The sequence below is a fragment of the Grus americana genome, chromosome 3 (genome assembly GCF_028858705.1).
Source record: "Grus americana isolate bGruAme1 chromosome 3, bGruAme1.mat, whole genome shotgun sequence".
Taxonomy (NCBI): Eukaryota; Metazoa; Chordata; class Aves; order Gruiformes; family Gruidae; genus Grus; species Grus americana.
This window is the reverse complement of record NC_072854.1, coordinates 113,229,789-113,255,430: the sequence shown is the minus strand read 5'-3', so window position 1 is coordinate 113,255,430 and position 25,642 is coordinate 113,229,789. Positions and strand designations below refer to the sequence as shown.

Here is a 25,642-nt window from a genome sequence, read left to right as displayed (position 1 = left end):
ATGGACTCAAACAAACAAGAAGGTAAAGCATCCTCTTATTTCACTTCTTGATAGCATGAAAGACAGCGAGGAAGAAACCTGCTCTCATGTGACCTGTCTGTTGGCAGCCACCAGCCAGCCCCCCCCCCAAGAGCACCTCTTAGTCACTGCAGCTGTGGGTAAATGTTCTCTTTTAGTTTCATAGACATATCTGGGGTTTGAAGTTTTTATCTCTTCTTTTAGAAACACCTCCCTCTCCCCTCTGGAAAATAATCCTGTGGCGTATGTAATGTCCAACATGGGAAGTCATTCCCCTCTCTTGCCTTGGACCCACCTCTGCCTTGGGACATACAGAGACTTCTGTCAAAAGCTACATCTTACACGAGGGCACTGTGATGAGGATCTGCTTCTCCCCCCACATGCTTTGTTGCAAGGGGTTCTTGTTCATGTCAGTGCCACAACCCAGATTTCTGCACCAGTACTGATCTTGCAAGCACCAAGATGTATCCAGGCCACACTGCTTGCATGCAACCAGTCCTGCTGCTGTCAGCAGCCCTTCTAGAAAGTCTGCAAAGCTGAAGGGTTTCAGGTCCAGGGTTTTAGTTATCAGCTTTAGATGTTCTTGCAGAGGAATGTCGGGCTGGTGGTACTTGCTTTCCACCCCAAGCAGCATTGTGCTCTGCCTTGCCACCTCAGAGGTGACTATCCATATGCTAAGGAACTCTTCAAACTGTGAGGAGCAGGGGGAGCAGCTTTAGGAGTGCCCATAATAGTCAGCTCAGGAGAGAGCCTGGACCATCTTGTTCCCTCTTAAAAGATGCTTGGTGGTGCCAACATTCATTCATGGCATAGGTAATGGAAGAGTTAATTTCTCTATTATTATTATTCTAATTTGACTAAATTAGGTCTGTGTACCTAGGTCCCTGCACTACAGCAGGCTGAAAAGGATATTAGCTCAGGGATTTTTTTTCCAATTAATTGGTATGCCCCCATGGGCTGAAGATGTTCACTGCAGAAATTGGGAGATAATCACAAAGCCCCTTGCTTCCCACAGTGCAACAGTGAGGAGCCTCCTCTGCTCCAGCTCTTAGCAGTGACTATAGAAATTATCTGGGTTTTGACTGGGTACATGCAGAGAGTGCTTCTGCTCATGCTCATGGCAAAGGCAGGAGGTAAAATGGCAGTAGCAGGGATCCTCCCCCCTGTTCTGGTCTTGCTCAGGAGCAGTTCCTTGCTTTGAGTGTGTCCAAGGTCATTATAGACTGATCTGTATCCAAACCCAAATGAAAGATCCCTACAGACTTCTGCAGAGCCTGGGTTAAGCCCTCTATGTTATATATCAGGTTGAAACACACCCAGTGAAAATGTGAGGAATGACCACGGCTCTTCCTTCTTGTGCCACACTTCTACCTCTAGCCCTTTACAAAGCTCAGTAGTCAATACATCTACCGCTTTGCAAAAACAGCATCTCCCTGTCCTCCCAGCACCCAGTTTGTATTGCGCTATTGAGAAGCAGGCCCTCTTGCTCTTTTTGGGTCAGTCATCACTATCCCACAGTATGAGTCCAGCAGTAACATTTACATCAGAACAGACATGTACCTCAGTTTTCTTGATTCAGGAGGATCACAGTACACACCATCTGTCTTCTCAAGCCTCAACTCCAGGCATCATGAAAAAGCTTCATCAGTCACTTCAGGCCGAAAGTCAGTTTCTAGTTTGTGAGGTCGCAGAGAAAATAAAAAAAATAAGACCCATAAGGGCCAAAGCTGAAAATGAAAACAACCTGTCATTTAAAAGATGAAACTTCAGACTTGGAGTGGGCTGGCTGATGAGTTTTGACCCCAAACAGCTGGCAGTTTGGGGTCATGGTTACTTCTCCCAGTCAGCCTGCTGCCCCTTGTTTTTCTCCAGAGGAACCTCAGAGGATATTTCCTGGATAGTCAGTGTCTGACCCTGCTACCCAACCCCATGGCTGCGAGACCAGCCAGCACAGTGAGAAAGTGGCACATGGGCAGAGAGGGGCACATGGCCTCTCTTCCTCTGCCTCTCTCTTCTGCGAGTCATTGGGGAATTTGCTCACGTTCCTCTGAATAAGGACAAATCCTAGAGACCAGAACAGGGCCAATTCATAGGTGCCCTTGGCAGTAACCCATATTCCCCCTCGGGGTAAAGAAATCAGAACGTAGCTGTGCCTTGTAAAGCTCTCACTTCCAGGCTTCAGCTTTCCACTTCATGTACTTGCTGACTGCGTAGAGTCCTCCCTGCACCCTTTTCAAGCTTCTGCAGGACTGAATTCCTGTGGTCTTAAAGGCCCAGATGCATAAGGCACTGAGCATCTGCAGCCAGCATGGAAAGAGGGAGCTTGGCTGCTCCTAGAATTGGGCATGGGGTCACTGGTTATGTCTGTGGCTGACAGCAGAGAGGGATGAAGCAAATTCTTGGAGGCAAGAGAAAACCCACCTTGTGAAGTGATGTTGCAAGAGGAGGCTATCCAGACGAGAAACTGGGTAGCATGGTGTTTTCTGGAAGTGAAGGCCAGCCAGAGAGTCTGACATAGGGAATAACATGGGAACTGATGGCCGTTGGACTGCAATTCCCTCAAAATGCAATGGCAGCACAACCAGTGGTAATTTCTGTTGGACAATCGCAGGTTTCTGTACATAAGAGACAATGTTCAAAGAGGAAATAATATAGATTTTTTTTTTGCTTCAATCAAGAACCCATTAATACCTAGAGATAATATCTCTGTAATGTCCAAAATACATCTGCAAAACAGATATAAGCTCCTCCATGAGCTAAGTCTGTTTCATAAATGTTAAGGCTAACTCCATTATACAAGATCAGGTGGGATCACAATGTCACAAAACCCGAGAAATTTAAAACTGCTGAAAATACTTTTTTTTTTTTTTACACTACAAAAGACATGATTACTGCTTGGAATGCATTGTGATAAAATATAATTTAGGGCTTAAAATATACAGGTAAGATTAGCCTTTTGTTGAGATAACAGAAATATGTACAAATATCGTAGAGGATAAAATTCACAATTTCAGAAAAGAGATGGACCAGTGATGTTTTAGGGGGAAAAAACCTCTTACTTAAGGCTGGTACACAGAACTGAACTTCACAGGGAGCAATTTAGTCCTAAATGCATATACAAGGTTGCTCACCTCTTTGTATGGATCAGCTTTGGACAGACACAAGACAGCAAATGAGGTAGATATAACGTCTGATTTAGGTGAGCCATTCCTGTTGTATAATTGCAGTTTATTTTACAAATGATATGGTGTTCACACTTCCTATAGTGAGACTTGAGTCCTTTAAAACTGATTTGTACCTCAAGAGGGACTTCAAACCCTCTGTTCCAGTTATTTATAGCAACCATAATAAATCATTTTAATTGACTGAAGTTCTTTATTCCCACAGGAGAGACTGAAAGTGTGCCTGTGAGTACCCCTGCAACACAGATTTCCCAGGTAAAGATGAGCAAAATACCCTAAATATCTCCAAGAGTTTAAAGAGTTACTAATAGATAAACAGTAGTTAAAAAGCTAAATTAAGTGGAAAGAAAAATGTAGGCACTTACAAGGAACATGGCAACTAAAATGTGCACACTGCATGAATAAAAGTCACGCATATCACATCTTGGGCTTCATCTTAAAAGACACTTCAGTAAAATTTCTCTGCTCACAAGCAGTTGTGTTTAGGCAGGCGATTTGTGAGCTCAGCTAATTAACTAGATAGCATCATTAGCACCAATTAGAGAATGTCAATTCACTGGGCTGGAGGGAGATTTCATGGCTGAGCTCTGATGAGCTTTCGCCAAACGCGATGAACTGTCCCAGGAAGAAGGATGTGTTGATTGACATGGGGTGGGGGATGTCTTCTCCAGCAGAGTGCCAAGGCTCCTGAGGGCTCCGGGTTATCCTGGCAGCCTCACTGCTCATTGGACCATAGGGTGCTCTTCTTGCCTGATAATCCAGAGCAGCCGGGCGGCCAGAGCATTGAGTCTTGCTGCATGTCTCTGACTCCCAAGCCAGGAGCTTGGAAACCCTGTCTTTGAGCCCACATTGGCTCAAATGATCAGAACTTCCAGAGCTCTGTGGCTGCTCTTCAAGTTGACATTCTTGCTGCAATTAGCCAACTGGGATGCAACAAGATTGTCTATACCACAGCCCAGGGAGCATCCTTCCTGTAAGGTGCAGTTTCGGTGTTTCCACAGTGATGTTTCCTACACATTTCCAGTCTGTGGGAAATACAACAGAGTTTTGAGCACTTTAAACCTTGCTCTGGTTCAATATGGAACCATAGTCTGAAAGAGAAACACATCCCTGAACTGGAAACCCTGACTATTTGAGACCTCCCTTGTCACACTTGCAACACTAATGCCCATAATTGCTTATAAGTGCACCATGGCAAGCAGAGAAGACACTGCTTTCCATTAACTAGCCAGTGCTTCTCATCCCATCCTCTTTTCCCATCCAGACAGCTCCAAGCAGGGGCTGTAACTGGGTTGCTGAAGGGCCCAGCACAGTGGATCCAACATGCATGGAAAGCTAGCACACTGTTGGGACAGTGTGCTGGGAACGCCATGCACACATGTTGCTTTCCAGAAAAACCCAGCTGAGATGTGGATACCCTAATGAATCCTTTAAATTAAAGTTACCTGCAGGCCATCCTCTTCTGCTTCAGCAATGGCCCTATGCACACTGCAGTTACCAAAAAAGACTGCACACATGTGAAACAAGAGCTGATAAATGCTTGCAGCCCCCTTTAAGTATCTCCATCCTTCTCTTCTGTCCTTACCCTGTGACTCTGCCTTTATTCCTATCATCCTTGCCTAGGACTATAAATACTGAATATACTCCTAGGGCCAGGTTCTCTACCACTGTAAATCAGCACAGCTCTGTTGCTTTCCTGCTATGAGGCATTGCAAGCCTTCCTAATGCTTGGCTGTAGAAGTGCTGCCCTTAAATGTAGGTGTTAGTAGCTGTGCTAGAAATTAGTTCTGTGGTAAAAGCATACATCATGCAACTCAGAAAAATCAGATCCAGGCTTTGTGGCAAGTGTTGGACTTTGTGCCAGATTAGTTCCAGGCAGTGCCCTCAGGCAGCTCTCTTTTGGGTGACAGAATCTTTACTTCTTCAAGATTAGCCACATAAGATGTGGATAAGAAGTGATGGACAGTAGATAAGCTGGGGGAAGTAATGCAGATAGTACTCCTTCATGGCCACAGAATGTTTTTCTCTTTTCTAGGATATAAATATAACAGCAGAATTATTCCTGTGCAGTATTTCTTCATCATGAGCCTGTTTTCTACTGGTTTTGACAAGCTTCAGCTCAAGGTCCCTGAGAGCAGGCCCTGCTCTAGTGTAAGGACCCTAGGCAGCTGCCAAGGGTGGCAGATGCAAATACCTATCCCTTTGGAGATGCGGAGCCCTGGACAGCCTGGCTAGTGTGGGGGGAGATATGTGGGGATACAGCTACTCGTGGAAGCAAGGGTTCCCTCTCATCCTCTCAGTGGCAGCCAGGGCAGTAAACCCGGCTCACCAAGGCTCTGCCCTCTGTTTTCCATCCCAGCCCTTCCTACCATAAGCCATCCCCAGCTCCTGGCCACAATCAGCTTCCCTGGGCTGCCTCAAAGACTGAACAAAGCTTTAGGCTGCAGGGACAGTCACTATCTTTTGCAAACGGCTCAAATTGCTGGCACCCACCGAGGGAGGATGGGGAGGCTCTGCAGTTTTGCTGCCTCTGGTCCTGGAAGCAGCATCAGTCCTGTCCAGCATTTGGGGACATTACAGCAGGTGATACAAGAGTAGAGGCTGAGTAAAGGAGATTTCACAGCTGTTTTTTTTATATATATATATATATAAAAAATAGTTCTACTCTTGCAAAGTAAAGTCAAAACCAGGCTGAGAAACGCTCCTTGTATGTCTTGCAATCTCGCCCTTCTCCTCACTTCTAGCCACCATTACCTCCTCCACATGGTCACGGTTCCCCCCTCCATGCTGGAAAACACTTGCTCTCCTTTCCAGGTGGACTTTGACAGAGAGTTCATATTCCTGTTGGGCTGGAGGACAAGTGAGAGTCACAAGTGACTGCTGCTCAGTGTCCTATTAATCAGGGTCATGCGAAAAGGAGAGGAGAATCCTTCATTTCCCCACGGGCAGCTACCCACAGAGCACAGCACAGTTACTTGGTCTCACTAGAGATTTTACTTGCATGGCTTTTCCACACAGAGCTGAAAAACATCAGAGCAGCAGGTAAAACGGGAGTCATGGCCCCCAAGAAAGACATAACCTGCTAGAGACACATGGCGCTGGATCCCTTGCTGCATTGCTTTGTCAGGTTTGAGGGCCACACTCCAAAGGCAGATGGGGGCTGAAATGTGTATCTTGTACTAAAATATTTAGATGCCTAAATGCTTTTCTTGAACAGTTCTTGGACAGGTTCTAGGGACTCTCTGTGACCATGCAGACTCATTTATCCTCTAGGCATTAAGCAGTTCAACTTAAGTTGTTAAGGTGTGTTCTTCTTCAACTGTATTTATTCCCATGAATAGGTGAGCCAGGACAACACATTACAGTTAAACTGTTGCCAAGTTTCTGTGTTAATATAAAATCTGTCTTTTTTGGTATGTGTTGCACTTCAGAAACTTTAGAAATGCTGAATAGGCTTGACTTTCCAGGGGTTCACAAACCTGTGAAATGTCTCTGTGGTCCTGTAGGCATAATCACCTGGGCAAGACATAAGCATAAGCTCATGCTTCAATGGTTTCCATTTGCTGTAACGGCCCATGGGATTTAAAGGATGGTTTTCTACAGCTTGTCATTAGAAATGAGCTCAAACTAAAATCCACAGCTCAAGCACTACACTACGCTTGGCAGGTGTTCAAAAATAACGTGTTGTTCCTGTACCACTCCACTCAATTTTGGATCAAACTTGCATCCAATGCCACAAGGCTGTTTGTGTTTCCTTTCTATGCTCTGAGCACTGAGGGCAGCAGAGGAGGGAGTTCTCAGGGTTTCATCACTTCATGTCCAGCCATACAAGCCCTGACAGATGTGGCTGATGGTGTTGCTAGCTGCTTTCATCCATCAAGCAGCAACAAAGGGAAATGCAAGTGTAAAATGCATTTCTATGTCTGAAATAACCACTGCAAGCTGCTTGGGGCCGAGAAAGGATGTACTGCGCAGGACAGACCCAGGCTGGGATCTGGAGCACTGGGAAGGATACACAAAGAAACCAAGCTAGCACTGTGACTGCAAAAGCAGGGATTGGCCAACAGTGAACCGCAAAATAACAAGTGACTGTCTGCTCTTAGATGCAGAAGATATTTTAGTCCAGCCTCTAGTCCAAATCTTTCTTTTGGCTGCCTGAACTCTGCTTTCACAGAGCATTTTGGTGCACATGGGCACAAAAGTCTCCACAGTGGTTCCTTTTTGCTGATGCTTAGCAGTTTTTGACTCTGAAACCTCTACATCAGCAATGACTACTATCCCTGTACCCTTCACAAAGGATCTGTCTAGTTTACCCCCTTTCTGGAAGCATCTGAGGAGGATATGGCCAGACTTGTAGGCAGAAACATTTCATTTTGGGCTTATTCTCCCCATAGTTATCTCCAGGGCCAGCTTCCGGACTGCTCCAGTGCTAGCAAGACTTGAGGCTGTGATATCTCCATCCTGAAGCTGATTTCTCAAATGGATAGGATAGAATAGCATATTTCAGTTGGAAGGGCCGGATCTGATGAATTACCCCTTTTCACTTGGAGGAAGTGCGTGATGCCCAGCCCTGATGCAGGCTAGCAGGGAGACTCTGCCTTGCCAATGTCAGCTCAGTGTGGAACTGTGGCAAGCACCTGTGAACAGGGATAGGGGTATTAACATTTAGCACAGTTGCAGTACTTTATAGCCCCCCACTTCTCCAGGCATGTATGTTAGGATGTCTGGTGATGCTAAGACCATCTGGCTCACCACCCTAGGCTGAGATAGCAGCAGCAGTATGGTCACTGCCTCCCCCAGCAGCTATGGCCCCAGGCAGCCTCTCTAACCCTTCAGGCTATACTCACAGGTCACAGGGTGACAATTCCCGTGACATACAACTGTCACAGGAACGTATCCAATGTGGCCAGGAAGGGTGGGTGAAGGGGTTGAACCAAGGGGTCTGGAGCTCCAGCTGGCTTAGGGAGTCAGGGTTGACTGCCTGAGGAGGGAAGATGTCCTCAGCCTCCTGCTCCCCTCTGCCCTGTTCCAGCCCCTGTCAGTCCCGCTCCTCCTACCCAGGCAGCTCTGGGAATGTGTGTTCAGCCAGACCAGACTCGGGACTGTGGGGTAAGCGCTGGGGTAGGAGTGGGGATGTCAGGCAGACGTCCTCTGTAAAGACACTGCCAGTCTTGATCAGAGGAGGATGGTGCATGCCATTGCCCCAAGGTATCGGAAGCCATCTCTGCTCCATTTACAGGACTCAAGCGCCTGAGTTCCCCGGGGTGGCTGTCCTCTTACCATCAGTGCTCCAGTTTTGGACTCAGTTTATAACCAGATGTTAGGCCGAATTTCTGTTGTAAAGGTAAAAACCACTGGTACTGAAGCGCCTTGGGCCGCGACCTCGCCGTGGGCTTCGTGCAGGCAGAACAAGCGCCTTGCTCACAGCAGTGGGGGCAGAGTTCAGGGTCGCCGGCCCAAGCTGCCCCTGAAGAGGGTGTCCCCGCTTAGCCCTCTGCAAGCCACCTGCCTCCCCTCACTGCCCACTTCCACACCTGCCTTGTCTGCTCGCTATGCCAGCCTGGCTCACCCCAGTCTTCTCCTGCTTTGCCCAGCTATCAACCGGCTGCCTCCAGCTTAGGTTGTGAGCTCTTCCAGCAGCGCTAGGGCCTCTAGGGACAGAAAACAGGGAGAGTGGGCACACAGTGTGCCAGGGGAAAACCTCCCGCTCCCTTTCCCCATCACGAGTTAAAGAGCTGCCTCCTTCCCTGGAAAGGGCCCGCTGACCAAGGACAGAGTTTCTCCACAGCCCTTGGAGAGCGAGGAGGTGTTAGACCTGTCTGGGGAGAGCACCAGCCCCACGAGCATGTGGGGGAGGAGGTCTTGCTCAAAAACTGACACATTCTTGATTGCTCAGCTGCTTTGGGGATTGATAATCTGGCTGCTGTTGGAAACCTTCTTGGCATGTTTCAGGCTGTCCTTCTGCAAACTGACAGGCTGCAAACTGCCAGGGAGCTTGGAGAAAACTCTGAGTCTAAAATGGGGCACATTGACTGCCCAAGACAAACACCTCCTACCCTGTACTGAGGCTGCAGCAGGGGCCGAACCTCCCCCCATGTCTCCCAGCCATGACAGGACGAGGAGAAAGAGGACAGCACCTTACAGGATGGGTTACACCCAGCCTTCATGCCATTCTGAACCATGGGTGACCCTCGGGGACACCACCACCTGCATCTGGGAGGAGGGACTGAACCCACCGTGTTTGTGGTTCCTCTAGTTGCAGGCATTAGCCTCTGAGTTGAAGGCGGGTTTCACAGAAGCAATGCAGGAGCTGTCGCGAATCCAGCATGGCGAGTACGCCCTGGAGGAGAAGGTCAAGAGCTGTCGCTGTGCCATGGAAGAGAAAGTGGCCGAGATGAAGAATTCCCTCAACACATTCAAGGTAGGAGTGTGACCTGCAGGGGGGCTGCATACCTGCCACATTAGCTCAGATGGCATGGGGCAGCATTCCTCTGCCTCCATCAATTCTTTCTGCTTGCAAAGAAAACGAGCTGGCAATTGTTTCAGATGTACGTGGTGCGCTTCCTTTGGCTTTGTGTCTCCCTTGACTATTCCATCCCAAACATAACCCATGCCCTGGCCTGTTCAGCCTTCTCGATGGGCCATGAGGCAGTGCTGTGAGCTATCCTGGGCATAAGCAATCCTTGTTCTCAGCTGCACGTGCAACAGGCGTATGGCTGTTCACAGGCTGCCACTGGGCCACTGTGCCATACCTCTCCCTGGGTCAGGTCTCCTGCATTTCCTGCAGGAAACAAAGCTGCTGGGGAGCAGGGAATTAACACAAAACCCTAAAGCCCTTTGAAGTTGCATTCCCACACGGCTGGGAGGAAGTGCTGCCTGGTTTGATCCGGCCCAAGAGGATAAAGACAAAGGACTGGAGAGAGAGCCTAGCGAGAAGGCTTGATGTACACTTTAAACCAGCCAGCATCTCCACGCAGAAACTGGATGACTGCCTGTGAGGAGGCAGGCAGAGGAACTGTGTTATTGTTTTTATGGTAAATTTTCCCCATGGGTTTTGCTGAGTCAATAATACTTTGTGAAGTTAAAGAGGGCTGCTTACTGGAAAGTCCATTACTGACCCTGTGACAGGGAGAGATGGATGGCACCAGGCAAAAGGAGCCCTGTGGTCCCAGATGAGCAAGGGAGACAACAAGAAGTCTAAGGGTACATGGCAGAGGTCTCAAAGCAAACAGAGGCAGGGTTATCCAGGACATTGTTATGGGGGGAAAAGGGTTTTAAAACCCAGATACAAGGAACTATGCAAGCAACAGGAGGGGTAAAGGCTGCTCTCCCTCTGCCTCATGCCCATGTTGACTGTCCAAATACTGAAGTCCCAGTGTGGCACCTCCTTGCTTGGCGAAAATCCCTCTCCTTTGATTTACAAGAAACTCTTGAGTCTCTCTCCTCCATCCTGCTGCTCACATTGATAAAACCTGCAGGAACTTCATGCATCAGAGAGCTCTACATCCAAGTAAGGCTTGGTTGAAACTGCCTGAGGGAGGACGTGCTGACGGGGAGGTTACAGAGGGCCTTCATTTCCTTAGGAAACCAGGCTAAAAAGGCAGCTCCAAGACTTGACTGGCAAAAGCTTATACATGTAAATGATCACACTGGGATCTGAACCAAGTGCAACATGTGAATACACATGCAGGAGAACTGCAAAGGGAAATGTGCTTCCTCAGGCCCACCTCCAAATGCCATTAAAGGCAGGAGCGCTCCCAGTGCTTTCAACTAGTGGTGGATGTCTCCATCTCCCACCAGTGCCTTAAACATGTGACATCACGCTGGCTTAGGTGAGATGCCTGTAGTTGAATTAAGGATTGCCATGCTGTGCGTGGCATGTATTACATGCACTGGACTTGCAAAGGAAGAGTGTCTAATCACAGAGCCCCTATCCGCAGCACCCCGAAGCATTTCTAGTGCACGCCAGCCAGCATTCAAAGCTGTGCTATGTAAGGCTGATGGGCACCCTGGGAATGCTGTACTTTTGCCTGTTTCTCAGGAGGAGCTCAGCGATGCAAAGTCAATGATTGAAGAAATCAGTGCCAAGCAGGAGGAAATGCAACAGAAAATTGAGCAGCTGCAGCAGGAGAAGCGGCGGGAATCACGGAAAGTGAAAGCTAAGTAAGGGCCCAAACTCCAGGGCTCCAGAAGTGCTAATTAGCAGTGGTGTCCGTTTTGTTCATTTCCTTATAGCTTAATTTCTTAATCTTTTCCTGGCTGGACATGTGTATCAACCCTGATTATTACTGGAAGCTCTAGCCTTCAGTTCACCCCAGGCTTTTAGACACATACCCCACAGAGCAAACACAGCAGAAAACCACCAACACCTCACTGGGATTCCAACAGCAAAATAGCCCTGGCAGCTCTCAGGGAAACCAGGGCCTGGTGAAACACACAGACCTGCTAGAGATGTGTTGAAAGTCAGGAGTCTTCACCATTACAAGCTATTGCTAAGCCACCCCCATCCAGACAATAGCACTGCAGTTTCCCCTTCCCAGCGTGCAGGACTCAGCAGGCTCCTGATGGTGCTGTCCCATCACCAGACTTTTCTTTGAGCAAGGCCATGCAGGAGCACATTTTCACACTGTTGTTGTGATGAAGCAGAGAGCTCATCCACGTTGGCCCTGATTAGCCTCCTTCTGAAAACTGACTTTTCATGATGGGTGTACAGCTGCCTGGATGCAAACACTTTGCAAATCTAGGCTAGCCCCTTAGCTAATTAAGCCATTTAATTAGATGAAATATGCTCTGCAAAAGAACAGATCTGAAATAACCTTCTCCTATAGCCAGTGGAAGTTACTTCCAGAACATTGTTCATGAACTCCAACAAAGCCAACTCCATCAAAGCCAACTCTTTTCCTGGTCTCTGCTGGAGTTGTCCTACTCCTGACTCTGTGCTTGTACTTACAGTGACATCTGCAATAACTGTAATGTAGGAGCTTCACCTGTAGCAGTCATACTTTCCAACTGTCTCATTCTTTGTACAGAAGAGCACAGAAGGATGATCATGGGTCACAGACAGTGCCAACGCCTCTCCAGGGCAGCCCATTTCGATCCATTAACCTCCCAGAACCTGTGCTGATCAATGAAGATTTTACAAGTCTTTTGCACAACGTGACTTACGAGAAAGGTAAGAAATAGAGTAGGCAAATGCAGTGCCTTCCTCAGGAAGAAAAAAATCCAGAAAAAGGTCACTAGGGTAAAAGGACACCCAAGTTTTCCTCAGCTGCCAGCTGCACAAAAAAAGAATGGGGGTGCTCCCCTCGGCAGCGCTGCTCCTGGGTCTGTGCACACACCTCGACGCAGTGTCTCAGGATAGCAACCTTGGTGCTGGCCTGGATTCAGGAGATGCTGCTCTGTGAACACTGTCCAAAAAAGCCATTGCTTGCCTCCTGCAAGGAAAGGAAAGCAGGCTGGATCTTTTTCCCTGTAATCCTAGTGGCACAGACACAGAACCAAGTAGGAGCCCCAGATAAAAATACTACGATCTGTGGACTTGTTTCTGTGCTGGGCACAGAAAGGAGGATCACAGGGTTTGGGCTGAGAGAGAAGACCTGGTGTCATTAAGGGGCCATACCAATGGTTGATTTGACAAGGGGACATGGGAGTTGGTACATATACACACTAGGCTACTGGTGTCACTGCTCCCTGTATATACACACTGCTAGGAGAATCACTGCCCCTTGTTAGCTGCGGAAGCTGCTAGCCCGTGGTGTTAGGGTTACACCTTGACCAGGAAAACACTGTCAACTGGCAAACACTTGTGAAGGCTGGAATCAAAGAAAAGGTGATGGACCGGAGCCTTTTTTTCTATAATTAACTTTGAGATTCTAAACTGGTCTATCGCTCTCTTGCTGTTCAGATAGGAAGACACTAAAAATATATACATTTAAAATGTCAACAAAGGCAGAGATTGCACGAAAACCATGTGCTGTTTTCTACTCTGTTCTGCTTACAATCTAGCCAGTCATGGCACCCTCCCTGCCCTACTCTGACGTGGTACGTTAGCCATCTCCCTCACATCCCTCATGCACATTCACCTCTCTCACTCACTTCTCCCAACCGCCCCTTTCTTTCTGGTCATCTCACCCCTCCATTCTTCAATAAGCGCACTTCCACTCAAAATGGCAGCCCTGTCTGTGTATCAGGGCTCCACCTTCTTGTTCTGCCTGTTGGGTGCCTTCTACCCAACATGCACCTACTAAGCAAGGACAAGCCAAGAATGCTCAAGTTCCTCTGCAGTCATACAGCACCAACCACAACAGGGACCCCCACATTAGCCTGCCTCCTGGTGGTACTGAAACAAAGACCACAACAAGAGCCACAACAGTAAAGATCCTCCTTAGTGGAGGATCTAACAGGGATGTTTCCATAGCAAAAATGTGAAAGATTGGAGGATCTAACGATACTGACTGGGCTTGGCAGGAAGAAGCCTGCTCTACAGCTGTTTTCTCTTGTAAAGTTTCCCTTTGTTCTTCCACAGTGTCTGACACCAGGATCATGCCGATGGGAGAAGGAGGTGTGAAAGTCATAGCAGGTCCAGGTAGGAAAATATTGAACTGTCAAAAAACAGTGGGACAATGATTCAATTAGAGTGCTTGTTTTACTGCACTGAAGAAATGCTTTCAGGGAACACATTTCACAGGAATGTCTCTCACTTTGCCATGTACCTCCATTTTCATACCTGCAGTTGAGATAAGAGGGCAAAGCTGCATCCCTGAAGTGCCAAATACTTGACAAACAATGCAAAGGATTGATATTTGGCAGGGAAAGCCCTGTTGCTGCTCCTTTTGCAGGTTCTAAGTGCCTTTGCAGAAAGGAAGAATTGAAGCTTACTGATACGGCAAAGAATAATGAGTGCCATTTTGCCACTTGGGAAGAAATAGTCTTTGCAGTGACTACACCCCAGTTGAACTGGTGAGCTGTTTATTTGCCCGCCAGCTTCCAGATTCCTTGCAGACATGTCTGAATAGCAACAGAGGAGTTTTTCTGGCAAAAATAAAAATTGGTCAGAAGAGAAGGGTATAGTAAGGGGACATTAAGGATCCTGGCCAGCAAAAGGACACATGAGAACAACAATTAGATGTTTGCACTGTTCACTAGAAACACTCACTGTTCTGGATGGATCTTTTGCTTGAATCCACTTGGAAAGAAAAAAAAAAGAGAGAGAGAGGGAAAGCTAGGGAAAATGGTTCATTGCAACCCAAATTCAAAGTATTTGCATTAAAGCAATTCCAGCCCAATGGCTCTAATACACCTGCACCCTCCCCTGCCTTCTCTCTGATTTAATAGCCTCAGACCAGCAGTCCTGCTGCTGCTGTAAAATCACATCACACTAACAAAAATTTTAAGAGCTATGACAGTTTGCATCCATTGAGAATGGCATTTAAATCCAAATTATAATACTTTGTTTCTACAATACCTGCCAATAAGTGTCATATTATCAAGTTCTGAGGTGTCCCAAAACCCTGAAGTGCAACCATACTTGGAATATATGTGTTTTCTTTTCTAATGTGTGTCTGATTTTTGACCTTATTTGGCCTGAAAAGAAATGCTGGAAGAGTGTAAACCTTGTTCTGCCAAAGTGCTCACCAACTACACTTCTGTTTGTAAATTAACACTACAAGACTACAGCCCTTGTGAAGCACAGAGAATGCTTCAAACTCTCCTTCCAGTACTTCAAATGGAAAATAATGCAGGTTAGCTGCCTGCTGTAGCATAACCTGTCAACTGAGATGTCAAGATCCATACAGCTGTTTGTCATTGCAGGAGCAACCATAGAGACAGACGACAGCCTCAAGCCTTCCTTGACAACAGAGGGGCAGTCAAAAGTGCATCTGCCATCAACAGTGTGGAAGCAGCCCAAGGACACCAAGGACTGGGGCGATGAGTACATTTCCAAAGAGCAACCAGAGAGGGGGAAAGACATGGGCCAAAGCAGATACAGCTCAGCAGACAACATTATATGTGAACCCTCTTTGGCTGGTAAGGACAGAGTGGAAAACTCTGGCTAGAGAGGCTCAAAGCTGCATTTACATCTGGTGTGAGCTGGTCGGTAATCGCTTCTACAGAGAGAGACACGCAAGCCAGTTTCTCCTCCTGGGGGGGATGTCTCAGGGCCTCAGTCTCCAAGACTTCTGGCCTCTGTATTTGCAGGTCTGTGCCATTGATAGAATCGCTCTGCACCCAGGACACCTGTTCTCCTTTCTAAGACCTGGCAGGTTCAGACTACTGATGGGATTGTGACAGTGTAGTTGCTTAAGCAGGTGAAAAACACAACTTCTAATTTGGCAGGAAACTGGACGTGAATCACTAGTATGAGTTTTGCCTTTGCTTGTTTTGTTATTCTTAGAAAAAAAAAAAAGGTATTCATAGAGGAAAACATATTTGCTTTGGAGCTTTCTTAGCAAACTGTGGCTCCAGTCAGGTCTGGGACATGCTGTAGCACCAGGCTAGAATTTTATATTTTGAGGAAATTAGACACATAAAGACAAGACATTGGTGTCACTTTTCAACAATTTTACCTTTCATGATGTAATGTCAGATCACCAGTCTAACATGAGGTTGTCCTTGAGGTCAGCATTTCTTTATTTTTAAACTTAACCATTATCTTCTGGAAGCCAAAAGGCAGAATATCGCTTTGGAGCTGCTGGAGTCAGAAAGGAAGTATGTCATCAACCTTTCCCTAATCCTGAAGATCAAGGCCACGTTGCAAGGGCCAGATGTGAAAAGGAGCACCAAAGAGAGAAGGTATTTGATTTAGTGTGCTCTCTCTTTTGGGGAGTTTTCTTCAGTCAATATCCTTTCTGCATCATCCTCTTTCCCAGTTTTCTTTCACCCACACAGAGATCTTTGAACACTTAGAGCTTATTTCTAGTTGAAAATTGGAGGCACTGGAAGGTTTTTGCAGTGATTAGACTTTCCTGCCTGTCCTTGCATCTTGTCGACCTTGCATACCAAACTGTTTCACTATTTCATTTCAGTCTCCTTCTGAGTCCCATCAGTCTCCTATTCTTTTGCATGCCTCCTGCCCAGGTGGGAACAAAGCTTTGTGCATTCATTGCCTGTTTCTCCCAGTTCACAGCTCCAGCTCTAGAAGCTGCTGTGGGCATATGCCCCTGGCTTGTGGCTGCCATGCATCAGGTATTGATATATACAGACACACACGTATTTAGACACAGATACAAGACCAGTGGGACTGACCTAGCTTAGCAGTTAAACCCAGCTATTGGCAAAGGCCATCCCCTGTGGCAGCTGCCTTAGTTCCCAGGATGGGATAGCTCTTACATCTCTCCTCATACTCTCAGCTTTGGCCTTGGAGTTCCCAGCCCCTAAACACATTTGGGGAGCCCAGTCCTTGCTAGGTCTCTCTTTTTTTGGCTCTTTCCACTGATCCAAGGAGTCATTTGACAGAAGTCCACTATGGGACATGTGGTACATGGGTGGATGTGGACTCATTTAAGCAGTTACATGACACACACAGTTCAAATTGAAGCACGATAGTCCAAAGTGAGTTTTTATTTTTACTCTTTTTCCCTGGGACTTTCTATCTGGCAAAATATTTTGATATCTGACATCATTCTGATTCTGTATGAAATCAGCATGAAATGACAGAAAGGCAGAAGCACATTTTGACCAGCTCTGCATCAAAGGGTTGCCTTGTTAAAGGGTCTGACAAGTGAGACAACATGCAAAGCTGAGGAGATCCCCTCCAAGCACTCTATAGGATGGCTCGGGACCATGGTCCTGCTCCCTTAGCCACAGCAGCATTGCCTTGGGCTTTTTAGTTCTGCATATTCTGATCAGCCACTCAATGCACTGGAGAGTCAGCCTAAGAAGCCTTCAAAACACTGCAATAATAGCCTACTAGCGAGGGTATCTGCATGTACATAGCAGCCAAAACAGGGCCTCCTGGTGCACCCAGGACTCCAATAAAAGTAGTTAATAATACTTGTGTTTAAAGCAAGCCTGTGCTGACCACCCATGAACACACACTTCACGTACATGCTTAGGGCTGAGCTTCTGCTCGGTGTAACCAGTCTAATATCGTCTCCCTTCAGTTTCTTCCCTAACTCTTTGCGGTACCTGGTCCAGCAGCACGTCGATTTACTTCACGCTCTACAGGAGCGAGTCCTGAGCTGGCCACGACAAGGGATCCTAGGAGACATCTTCCTGAAGTTAACAAATGATGAGGTATGTTACAGACCTTTCTGGACTCTTCTGCTATGATTCATGATGTTGTGCTGCTGGCCCACAGGTGGGTCGAGACACCTTGCAGCAGAGGGGCTGTGCTGTGAACCTGTGGTGAGGGTAAGAGCTCTCAGCCAGCCTCCTTTGAGCAGAGCCCTGGTGTATGGCAGCCCCTGTGTTGTAGTACTTGGTTGGTCAGGGAGCACACATGCCAGATCCACCTGGGGGCATGCAGCCACCACAGCCCTCATAAATGCAAGAGACCTAGACTTTGTTTGCAGGAACCACACATGAGCCTTGACAGCTTGGATGCCTGCATTCACAGCGAGGGTGTGAAAAGAGCATGTTTCTGATGCTCCCTTTCCCCAATACACTTTGCTCAGAGTTACGAAAAGCGGGTGGGCAGGCCCCTTATCCCATATGGTTTGTAGCCCCAAGTAAAACAGCACCTCCTTCTCAGGGTGAAGGTCTGCCCAACCCCTGGCAAGCAGTAGGACCTCTCCTGGAAGGATGTGTAAAAACTCATCTAATGCTTTATAAATTTCAAGAGAGTCTTAAATAAGAAAAGCTTCTTCCTCCCCAGCCTCTCTACCCCTCCCATCTGCTATAAAGCTTTATGCACTACGCTCAACAGTTGAACACATTTTATTAAACAGCCTTTCTTGAGAAGTCCCAGGCCCTGAAAGTTTCACACAGTTAGCAGCTCTGCTGCACTGATGAGCTCCCAGGAGTGATGGTAGGGAATCAACAGTTTCTTCTTCTGGCTGGCTCTATGACCAAAAATCTCTCTTAAGTTTCTTTGTTCTTTTCTTTTTTCCTTTTGTAAGAATAATTTTCTGGACTACTATGTTGCTTACCTGAGGGACCTGCCAGAATGCATCTCTCTGATCCATGTGGTGATCCTGAAGGAGGTAAACTTCCTGCCTGCTTCACAGACACATAATGGCAATATGCAAGCCTGGATCTCTTCCTGTTATGCCTGTTCATGATAGGACTCTTCTGCCAATCCACTTGTTTTGTTACCGGATGCGTTTTCCAAATGTTGCCATGGCTGACGTGCACCTACAAAAGGCAGCTTTAACGTGTTCATCACTGTGGGTAACCAAAGCTATATTTCTGCTGTGGCATGATATAATGCCTCAGATCAGACCTCCCAGAAAGCTTGCCTACAGACGTGCTATCCAAACCTGTCCCAGGCAAACAGTGTCTCCTGGAAAATGGAGGACTCATCCAAACAGGGAGACCAGTGAGGCTGTAGGTACTTTAGAGAGAAAACAGTCTCTGCTGTTGAGCTTCAGGTATTTGGTCTCACATCCTTGATTCTTGGTTTAAACTTGGAAAGTTAAATATAAAGGTTGTTTTAAAGTGCCATAACTAAACCACGCTAGCTTGCTTCTTAATTTAGAAGTCAATCTCATTTTTTAAATTCATTTGGGCCTAAACTAAGAACTTAATTCTGAACAACAGTATCTACCTGGGGTTTCAATGAAACTTAACTAGTGCACTTTAAACATACACTCCTACGTAATTAGGCTGAGTGTCCCTCATAGATAATCCCCAACCAAAGCAATTTCATCCTTAGGACTAGTATTGCTGGTGGAAGGAGTTGCAAATATCCCTTCGAGAAGCAAGATGAAGACCGGTGTATTGTCACGCACAACTGCCACTTGACTGGCATGCTCCTGTGAACTGTTATAACTACTTACAGCATAATTACTCATTAAACCCCAGAGCCATTTAGAAACAGACATGTTTTATGGGTGGGAGAGACTCTGAAGTTGCTTTCTCTATTTCAGGTAGAAGAAGAAATCAAATCTGATCTCTACATTCTGTTCTTCCATATAGTCCAGCGAATCCCTGAATACCTTATTCACCTACAGGTAGGGGCCCAGGATGGAAACTGTCTTGTTGAACTCTTATCACAACATGTGACTTAACTCAGAGCTGGTACTCAGGCCTGTACAGGTACAGGGCTTCTGGCTAACACAGTTGGCTCTCTGGGAAAAAAAACCCAACCCAACAAAAAAAACCCCACCAACTTTGAAAGGGAAAGCCAGCTGAAAATGGCTTAATTTTCATCATTTTCACCTGAAGCTTGCTTCTATTTGCCAGTTTCTCCATTCGGCCTGACAGAAACAACTTTTGTTCCCTGGGAAGCCAAAAGCTCTGCTACCTGCTGCTCTGTGAGAACAGGAGATGGGGCACATCTACTGTGAGCTCTGACCTAACTCCTGTAACAGACCTGGCCTCTCTGCTGAGTGGTCCACATGCCTGTTAGCCGAGAGACTGAGAGGGCTAGAGGTTCCTAGGGCCCAACAACCCCTCCTACACAGAGCTTGCTGATAAAGAGAATTCTGGCTCACAGGAGGGTTATCTGAATTGTACTAAAACATTTCAGACAAGGCAAATGACAAAGAAAGCAAGCACTATAAAAATAAGAGATCAACCAGCACATCACCCACACATCCCATGATTACATTTACAGTGGTTACTTGTGTATTTGCACTGGAGTAGCAGGAGGCAGACCTTGTCCAAGTCCCTCAGAAACTGGTGCTGCCTAGAAGAGCTCCCACCATGGTCCCGCAGGGCAGTGCCATGGGCACTCCAGAGCACTAATCCATGGTCCCAATAGTACCTTCTCCCCAGAAAGGGTTAGGACACCCTCCAAACAGCCTGCTCTCCTCTGTGCCCCAGAATGTCTTGAAGTTCACGGAACAAGAGCATCCTGACTACTACCTGCTGCTGGTGTGTGTGCAGCGCCTCCGGGTTTTCATCTCACACTATAGCCTCCTCTTCCAATGCAACGAAGACCTGCTTATACAGAAGAGGAAAAAACTGAAGAAGTAAGCATAACATAATCTCATTCTCCCTATCACCAGGGAAAGGAAGGGGTGGGGGAAGCCTGGAAACAGGGGGTTTAGATCCAGGCAAGATCAACAGGCACATTGCTCTGTTGAAATAAAACAAAGCCCTTTGCATATGAATGCTGGAGAAGACCCACTATTGGCATTTGTCCTCCAAACTGAGGTCAGATTTGGGGTGGGCCCTTCTGTCTAACTCTGAGAATGAAAGGAAAATCAGTTTAATCCTTCTAAACATAGCAGCCACATGTTTCATGAGAAATTTGATTCCTTAAGCTGATAGCAAAGTCACTCTCCAGTGGGAGAAGACATGGGGATTTAGTGGCTTTGGCAGCTTGGGGCCCTGGTGAATGCCAAGACTGTTGCTTGAAGCCCTCATAGGCTAAGATTGAGAAAGAATAATGTTATCTTATTTTACTGGGGAAGTGGGGTGGGAGATACAAAAGCCTCCCATAACCTGTTTGAGATGAACTGTGATAGAAATGACCCTGAATGTAGATTCTCAAGTTGTGGTTTAGAAGAGTTCCTTGAAATCAAGACTTTTTACTAAAATCAAAGTCTGTTTGCCTTTGCTCCTTGTGATGATTCACTGGGAGAGTAGGACAAGATCAAACTTCAAGGGAAGCTTCCAAATATGGAGGGTGGTAAAGGGCTGGAGCGGACTGCTGGGGAGGGACTGCTATCAGGAGAGGCATTAAGAACAGGACAGAAAGCAGGACACCCTGCTGACTGGGACAGACTAGGTGGAACCGGTCCTTCCTTGGGGTGGGAAGAGGTGAACGGGAATATTAAGGTCCCTCCCAGCCCTGTTTTCTGTGATTCTACGTGCTCGTGCTCATTCCCTGCCTTATTTCTTAGCACGACGATGGATTTCTCCTCCCTCAGGTCATCCCTCGTGAAGCTGTACAAAGGTCTCACCTCCCAGTGTACGAGCCAAGAGGTTTCTCCAACACCCAGTGCAACATCTATCCGAGACAGCGGGATCCACTCTGAAGAGACAATACAGTCATTCCCACCAGCACCTTCCTCTGGCACGACAACCCCGTAAGCCTATTGTCCTAGTAGAAGGCTTTCAAAGTAGGCTGAAAACTCTCTTCTCACCTATGCTATACCAGAGATACTAGGCAGTTACAGACTGCTCCCTGTGTATGCATAGAGAGATGAAGGGCTGGCTCCTTCCACTAACATGTGGCTTACTAGCAGGAAACGTTTCAGAGCTCTACCCAGGGCTGTCTATGTTCTTGCTAGCTGTCTTAACAGGTACCAGGGAGGACATTTATTTGTGTAGGCGTGACAGCGGTGTGCATAGTAACAGTCTGCATTATTCACTGTCAACATTACAAGAGCTAGGAAATATGACCAAGGCCTCAGACTAGCAAAAAAAGCACTTTTCCACACAGCACGTCATTGAATGATGGGACTCACTACCACCAGATGCAAGTACACATGGGTTCAAAAAAACACAAGACTAATTCAAGAAAGACAGGGCTACTGGTAGCACCTGGCAATCTTTGGCCAGTTCTAGCCAACTGAGATGATGATCAGAGAAGCAGACTAGACTTGCCTTTTTTCTTATGTCACCCATTTGTGGCTGTTGTGCTTCCTTACATCGTTTGACACTAACAAGAACAGTTTGGCTTCATCATTCTGAGTCCCCCTCAGTGTTATTAGATCAATCCCTAGCCTCCTTCTCACCGGACTACCCAAGCCAGTCTCACTCCCCTCACAGATGTGATGCTCCAGGCCCCCACCTCGGTGGCCTCAGTTGCTGCCTCCCACGTTTCCCCACATTCATCCTGAACTGAGGATCCAGAATGGGTCCAGGTGGGGCATCATCAGCACTGAACAGAAGGGGGGAAAATAACTCCCCAGGCTCAGCTGGCCATGCAGCTCCTAATACAGCACACGTCAGGGTTTGCCTTGTCTGCCATGAGAACATACTGTCAGCTCATCTTTACCCTGGCATTGGCTATAACCCCAAGTTCAAAGCAGGGCTGCTGCCCAACTCAAATCTCCAAGCCTGGTCTGATGCATAGGGTTATCTTCCCCAGATGCAGAGCTCTGCAGATCTTGAACATCACAAGGTTTCTGTTCCCCCACTCCATCATTATGTCCCCAGATGGCAGCAGTGGGACTTTCATAACTAGTGTTTGTTAAGGGCCATGGAGGTACACACCCTCATCCAATGCAGTACTCTCTGCTGACTTACCTGGAACACACAGAGGGTAGGAGCCCTCCAAGTACTCCTGACACACTTCTGGGGACAGAGTCACCCTACCCAAGAGAAGAACCTTGCCCACCTGAAAAGACAATCAGACCACAGGAAAATAAGACACAGCCCCTACATTACAGAAAGAGAAGGAAAGTAAAAATCCAAAATGCAGATGAACAGGAAAGATGGAACAGCTGGCTTCTCATCTCAGTTTCTATTAATTTCATGGTGTAGAGTACAAAAGTCAGCCAAAGGTACTGAATAAGCAGTTCTACCCCTGCAAGTTTGCTCCAGCTAACCCAGCCAGGCAATTTCTATTAGTGGCAGTTCTGTTACTGTTCTCCAAGATATGAAAATACCTTTTGGTCTTAAAAGCAAGAGAATGGGTCTGGAGGAGTGAGGGGGGCAAGGGGCTTGTCACACTGTCTCTTGGCCATCCTTTAGTATTCCACTTCCTTCTCTTTTTTGTTTTGTTTTGTTTCTTATTTTTAAGGCATTTGATGCCCCAGATGAAGAAACCCCAGCCAACTGTGATCGAGAACATCCAGGCTGTAAAGCCCCCTGACTGGGAAATGGAAAGTAGAAAACATGAGAGGCCAGAGAACATCCTTGCATCCTCTCAGCTCACAGAGCAGGAACTCAAGGCTCTGACAGCCCCCTTACAATCCATCCCTGAAATGGAGTATGAAGCACCACCAGCTGATGCGGTGGGAAACACCGAGAGAGCCATCAGGACCTCTGTGGAGCTGCTGCAGGATGCGAGGAACTTTGCACCAAGCTACGAAGAGTTCGACTACCCTGGGGAGGTTTTCACCCTGCCAGGTCCCTATGAAGATGATGCCTTCCAAAACATCGCTCTCTTTGAGAATTGCTCCCCAGCCTCTTCCGAGTCCAGCTTAGACATATGCTTCCTTAGGCCTGTTAACTTCACATCAGAACCAGAGAGGACAGATCATGCCTTACAGCCATTGCCTAAGAGCTGCACTCCTGTAAGCAGCAGTACTTACAAGCGTGAGATGTTCCACAGCAAAGGCAAGCAGCTGAGCAGATCTCTGAAGGAGCTGCCGAGGAGCGCTGAGGGCATGAACACCAGACTCTACAGCACACGGAGCAGCAGTGGGAGCCGGCTGCAGCAGAAGCAGGAGAGGAATGTCCAGCCTCACATGATCTCAGCCTCATCTCGAAGCTCCCAAAGGAGCTACTTCCCCCCGCAGAGAGGAGCGGGTGAAAAACAGAGCTTTTTGGAAGTAAGGAGGCTTAAATAGGAGGAGGAAAAAAAAAAAAACAAACAAACCAGGCACGTGGTGGTGCAGAAGCAGCAGCAGCAGCAGGAGAAAGATACAGTTAGGGCAGAACATGCCAAAATAGCTTCCAAGTCCAGACATTCAAAGTCCTCATCTGCATGTACATGCCCAAGGGAGGGATAAGACAGCTCCTTTTCACACACATCTTCCCAGGGACAAACATGGGCTGGAGGCACACAGCTGGCTGAGTGACAGCTAGAACAGTCTTGAGATAAGCTAGCCTCTTGTGTGTCTCTAGCTGTCACTGAGCTTCCCTCACAAGCAAATGCTGTATCTGATCAGGGTCACTAAGTATGCACAAAGCTGTTTGAAATTAGTGCTATAGGGTGGCACCCAGTTAAAAAGGTGCCTTTCCACCCCCTGTGAGGAGTGCTGGGTTAAAGAAAACCAGTGGATTTAGTATCAGATCCTCAGCCGGTGTAAACCAGTATGACTCAGCTGAACTCAGACCATTTACACCAGCAAAGATCTGGTCCATGGGTTTTGTTTTGCCTGTGTTTGTTGCATGGATCATAGACCCATGCTAAAGTCTGTATGAAAACAGACAGAGCCCAGCAACCATGTCCCTCAGACAATCGCTGGAATGGCAGGCAGCACTCTAGCCCTTCAGGGACACCAGTTCTTGCAGGAACGGTGCTTCTGTAGTCTGCAGTGCCTGTTCAGAGTCAGCTTTGAGCTGCCACAGTTGGGGTAAGACGCTCTTCACACTTCCTGGGGAAGAGGCCAAGGGTGCCGTGAGGTGCTTAGCTAGTTCTCTCAGTGCTGCCTGGAGAAACACTTTCCTTTTAAAATGAGGCAAGATGCAGATGAGGCTGTAGATGCAGATGATGATGGGAGGAAGGTTCCAACAGCCTGACTGAAAAGGCAGCAAGGAAAAGAGAGAAAAAAGTCTAGTGAGTGAAGGAGGTGGTGGACAGCTGAGCAGAGGAGATGAGGCAGAGGGAGAAGAGCCATGGTGACACAGCCCCCCCAGAAACAGGACCCTGTGAGCTCTTTGGCACTGACCTGCACAGACCTATGGCCCACAGCAGGGTGCAGATGTGGAGCTAGTCCAGAACTGCAGGACACGTTCTCCCCCACAGAGCAAAGGAGACCACTGTGGCAGTGGTGGGCAGAACTGGAGAAAAGGACTTGTCCAGAGCTTTGCTGAGAGGAACTTGGCACTCTCCTGAAAGAGGTAGAGATCTTTTAGTGGCACATTTACTGCCAGGTGTGTGTGCTAACGAAGCCTTCTGCCCACAGATATAAAACCAGGCAGCAGCAGCGCCAACAGAAGAGTATTTCACACCATATCAGCTCAAGAAGCCTGAAGCCTCCCTACCCTAGGGTAAACAGAGCTCATGAGCAAGGAGAGGGTGGGAAGTTCCTTCAACTCCCTATGCTGGCTTGCTCCCTTGTTGGCAAAAGGGGCAAGTAAGCTCCCCCTAAACAAAAAGCTTAGCAAGGAAGGCTCCAGTTCCTTCTAACAATGCTCATCCCTCCAGTCCTCTGCCACTGCCTCAGAGCCAGCAACAAGCTCTCTGCAGAGGTACCAGTGCTGCCGAGGCCCAAGTGACCTGTTGTCTCCCAGCCTTGCCAGCACCTCCTCACCCACAAGGTCCCTCCTAGCACAGAGAGAGCGAGCAAGAGAGAGAGAGAGAAGGGGACAAGGATGTGAGGTTGCAAATGCTGGTTAAATTGTCTTTTCCCTTTTAGGAGCTCCATGCAGAAGACAACACCAGGTTCTGCCAGAAGGATGACAATGAGCAAACATCCTTCAGCGACCACAACCCGCGGCACGAGCCCAAGGGGGGTTTCCGGAGCTCCTTCCGCAAGCTCTTCAAAAAGAAATAA

General features: G+C 47.5%; 1 protein-coding gene across 1 annotated transcript; it reads left to right on the top strand.

Moving 5' to 3' along the window:
* ARHGEF33 (Rho guanine nucleotide exchange factor 33) lies at positions 1-25,642 on the top strand. Its single transcript, XM_054819690.1, has 16 exons — positions 1-22; positions 3,406-3,455; positions 4,465-4,512; positions 9,457-9,621; positions 11,242-11,363; positions 12,230-12,372; positions 13,726-13,785; positions 15,012-15,227; positions 15,863-15,992; positions 17,303-17,435; positions 18,260-18,343; positions 19,229-19,312; positions 20,127-20,275; positions 21,152-21,337; positions 22,999-23,752; positions 25,505-25,642. Exons 1-16 carry the CDS (start codon positions 1-3, stop codon positions 25,640-25,642), a joined length of 2,484 nt encoding a protein of 827 aa, XP_054675665.1.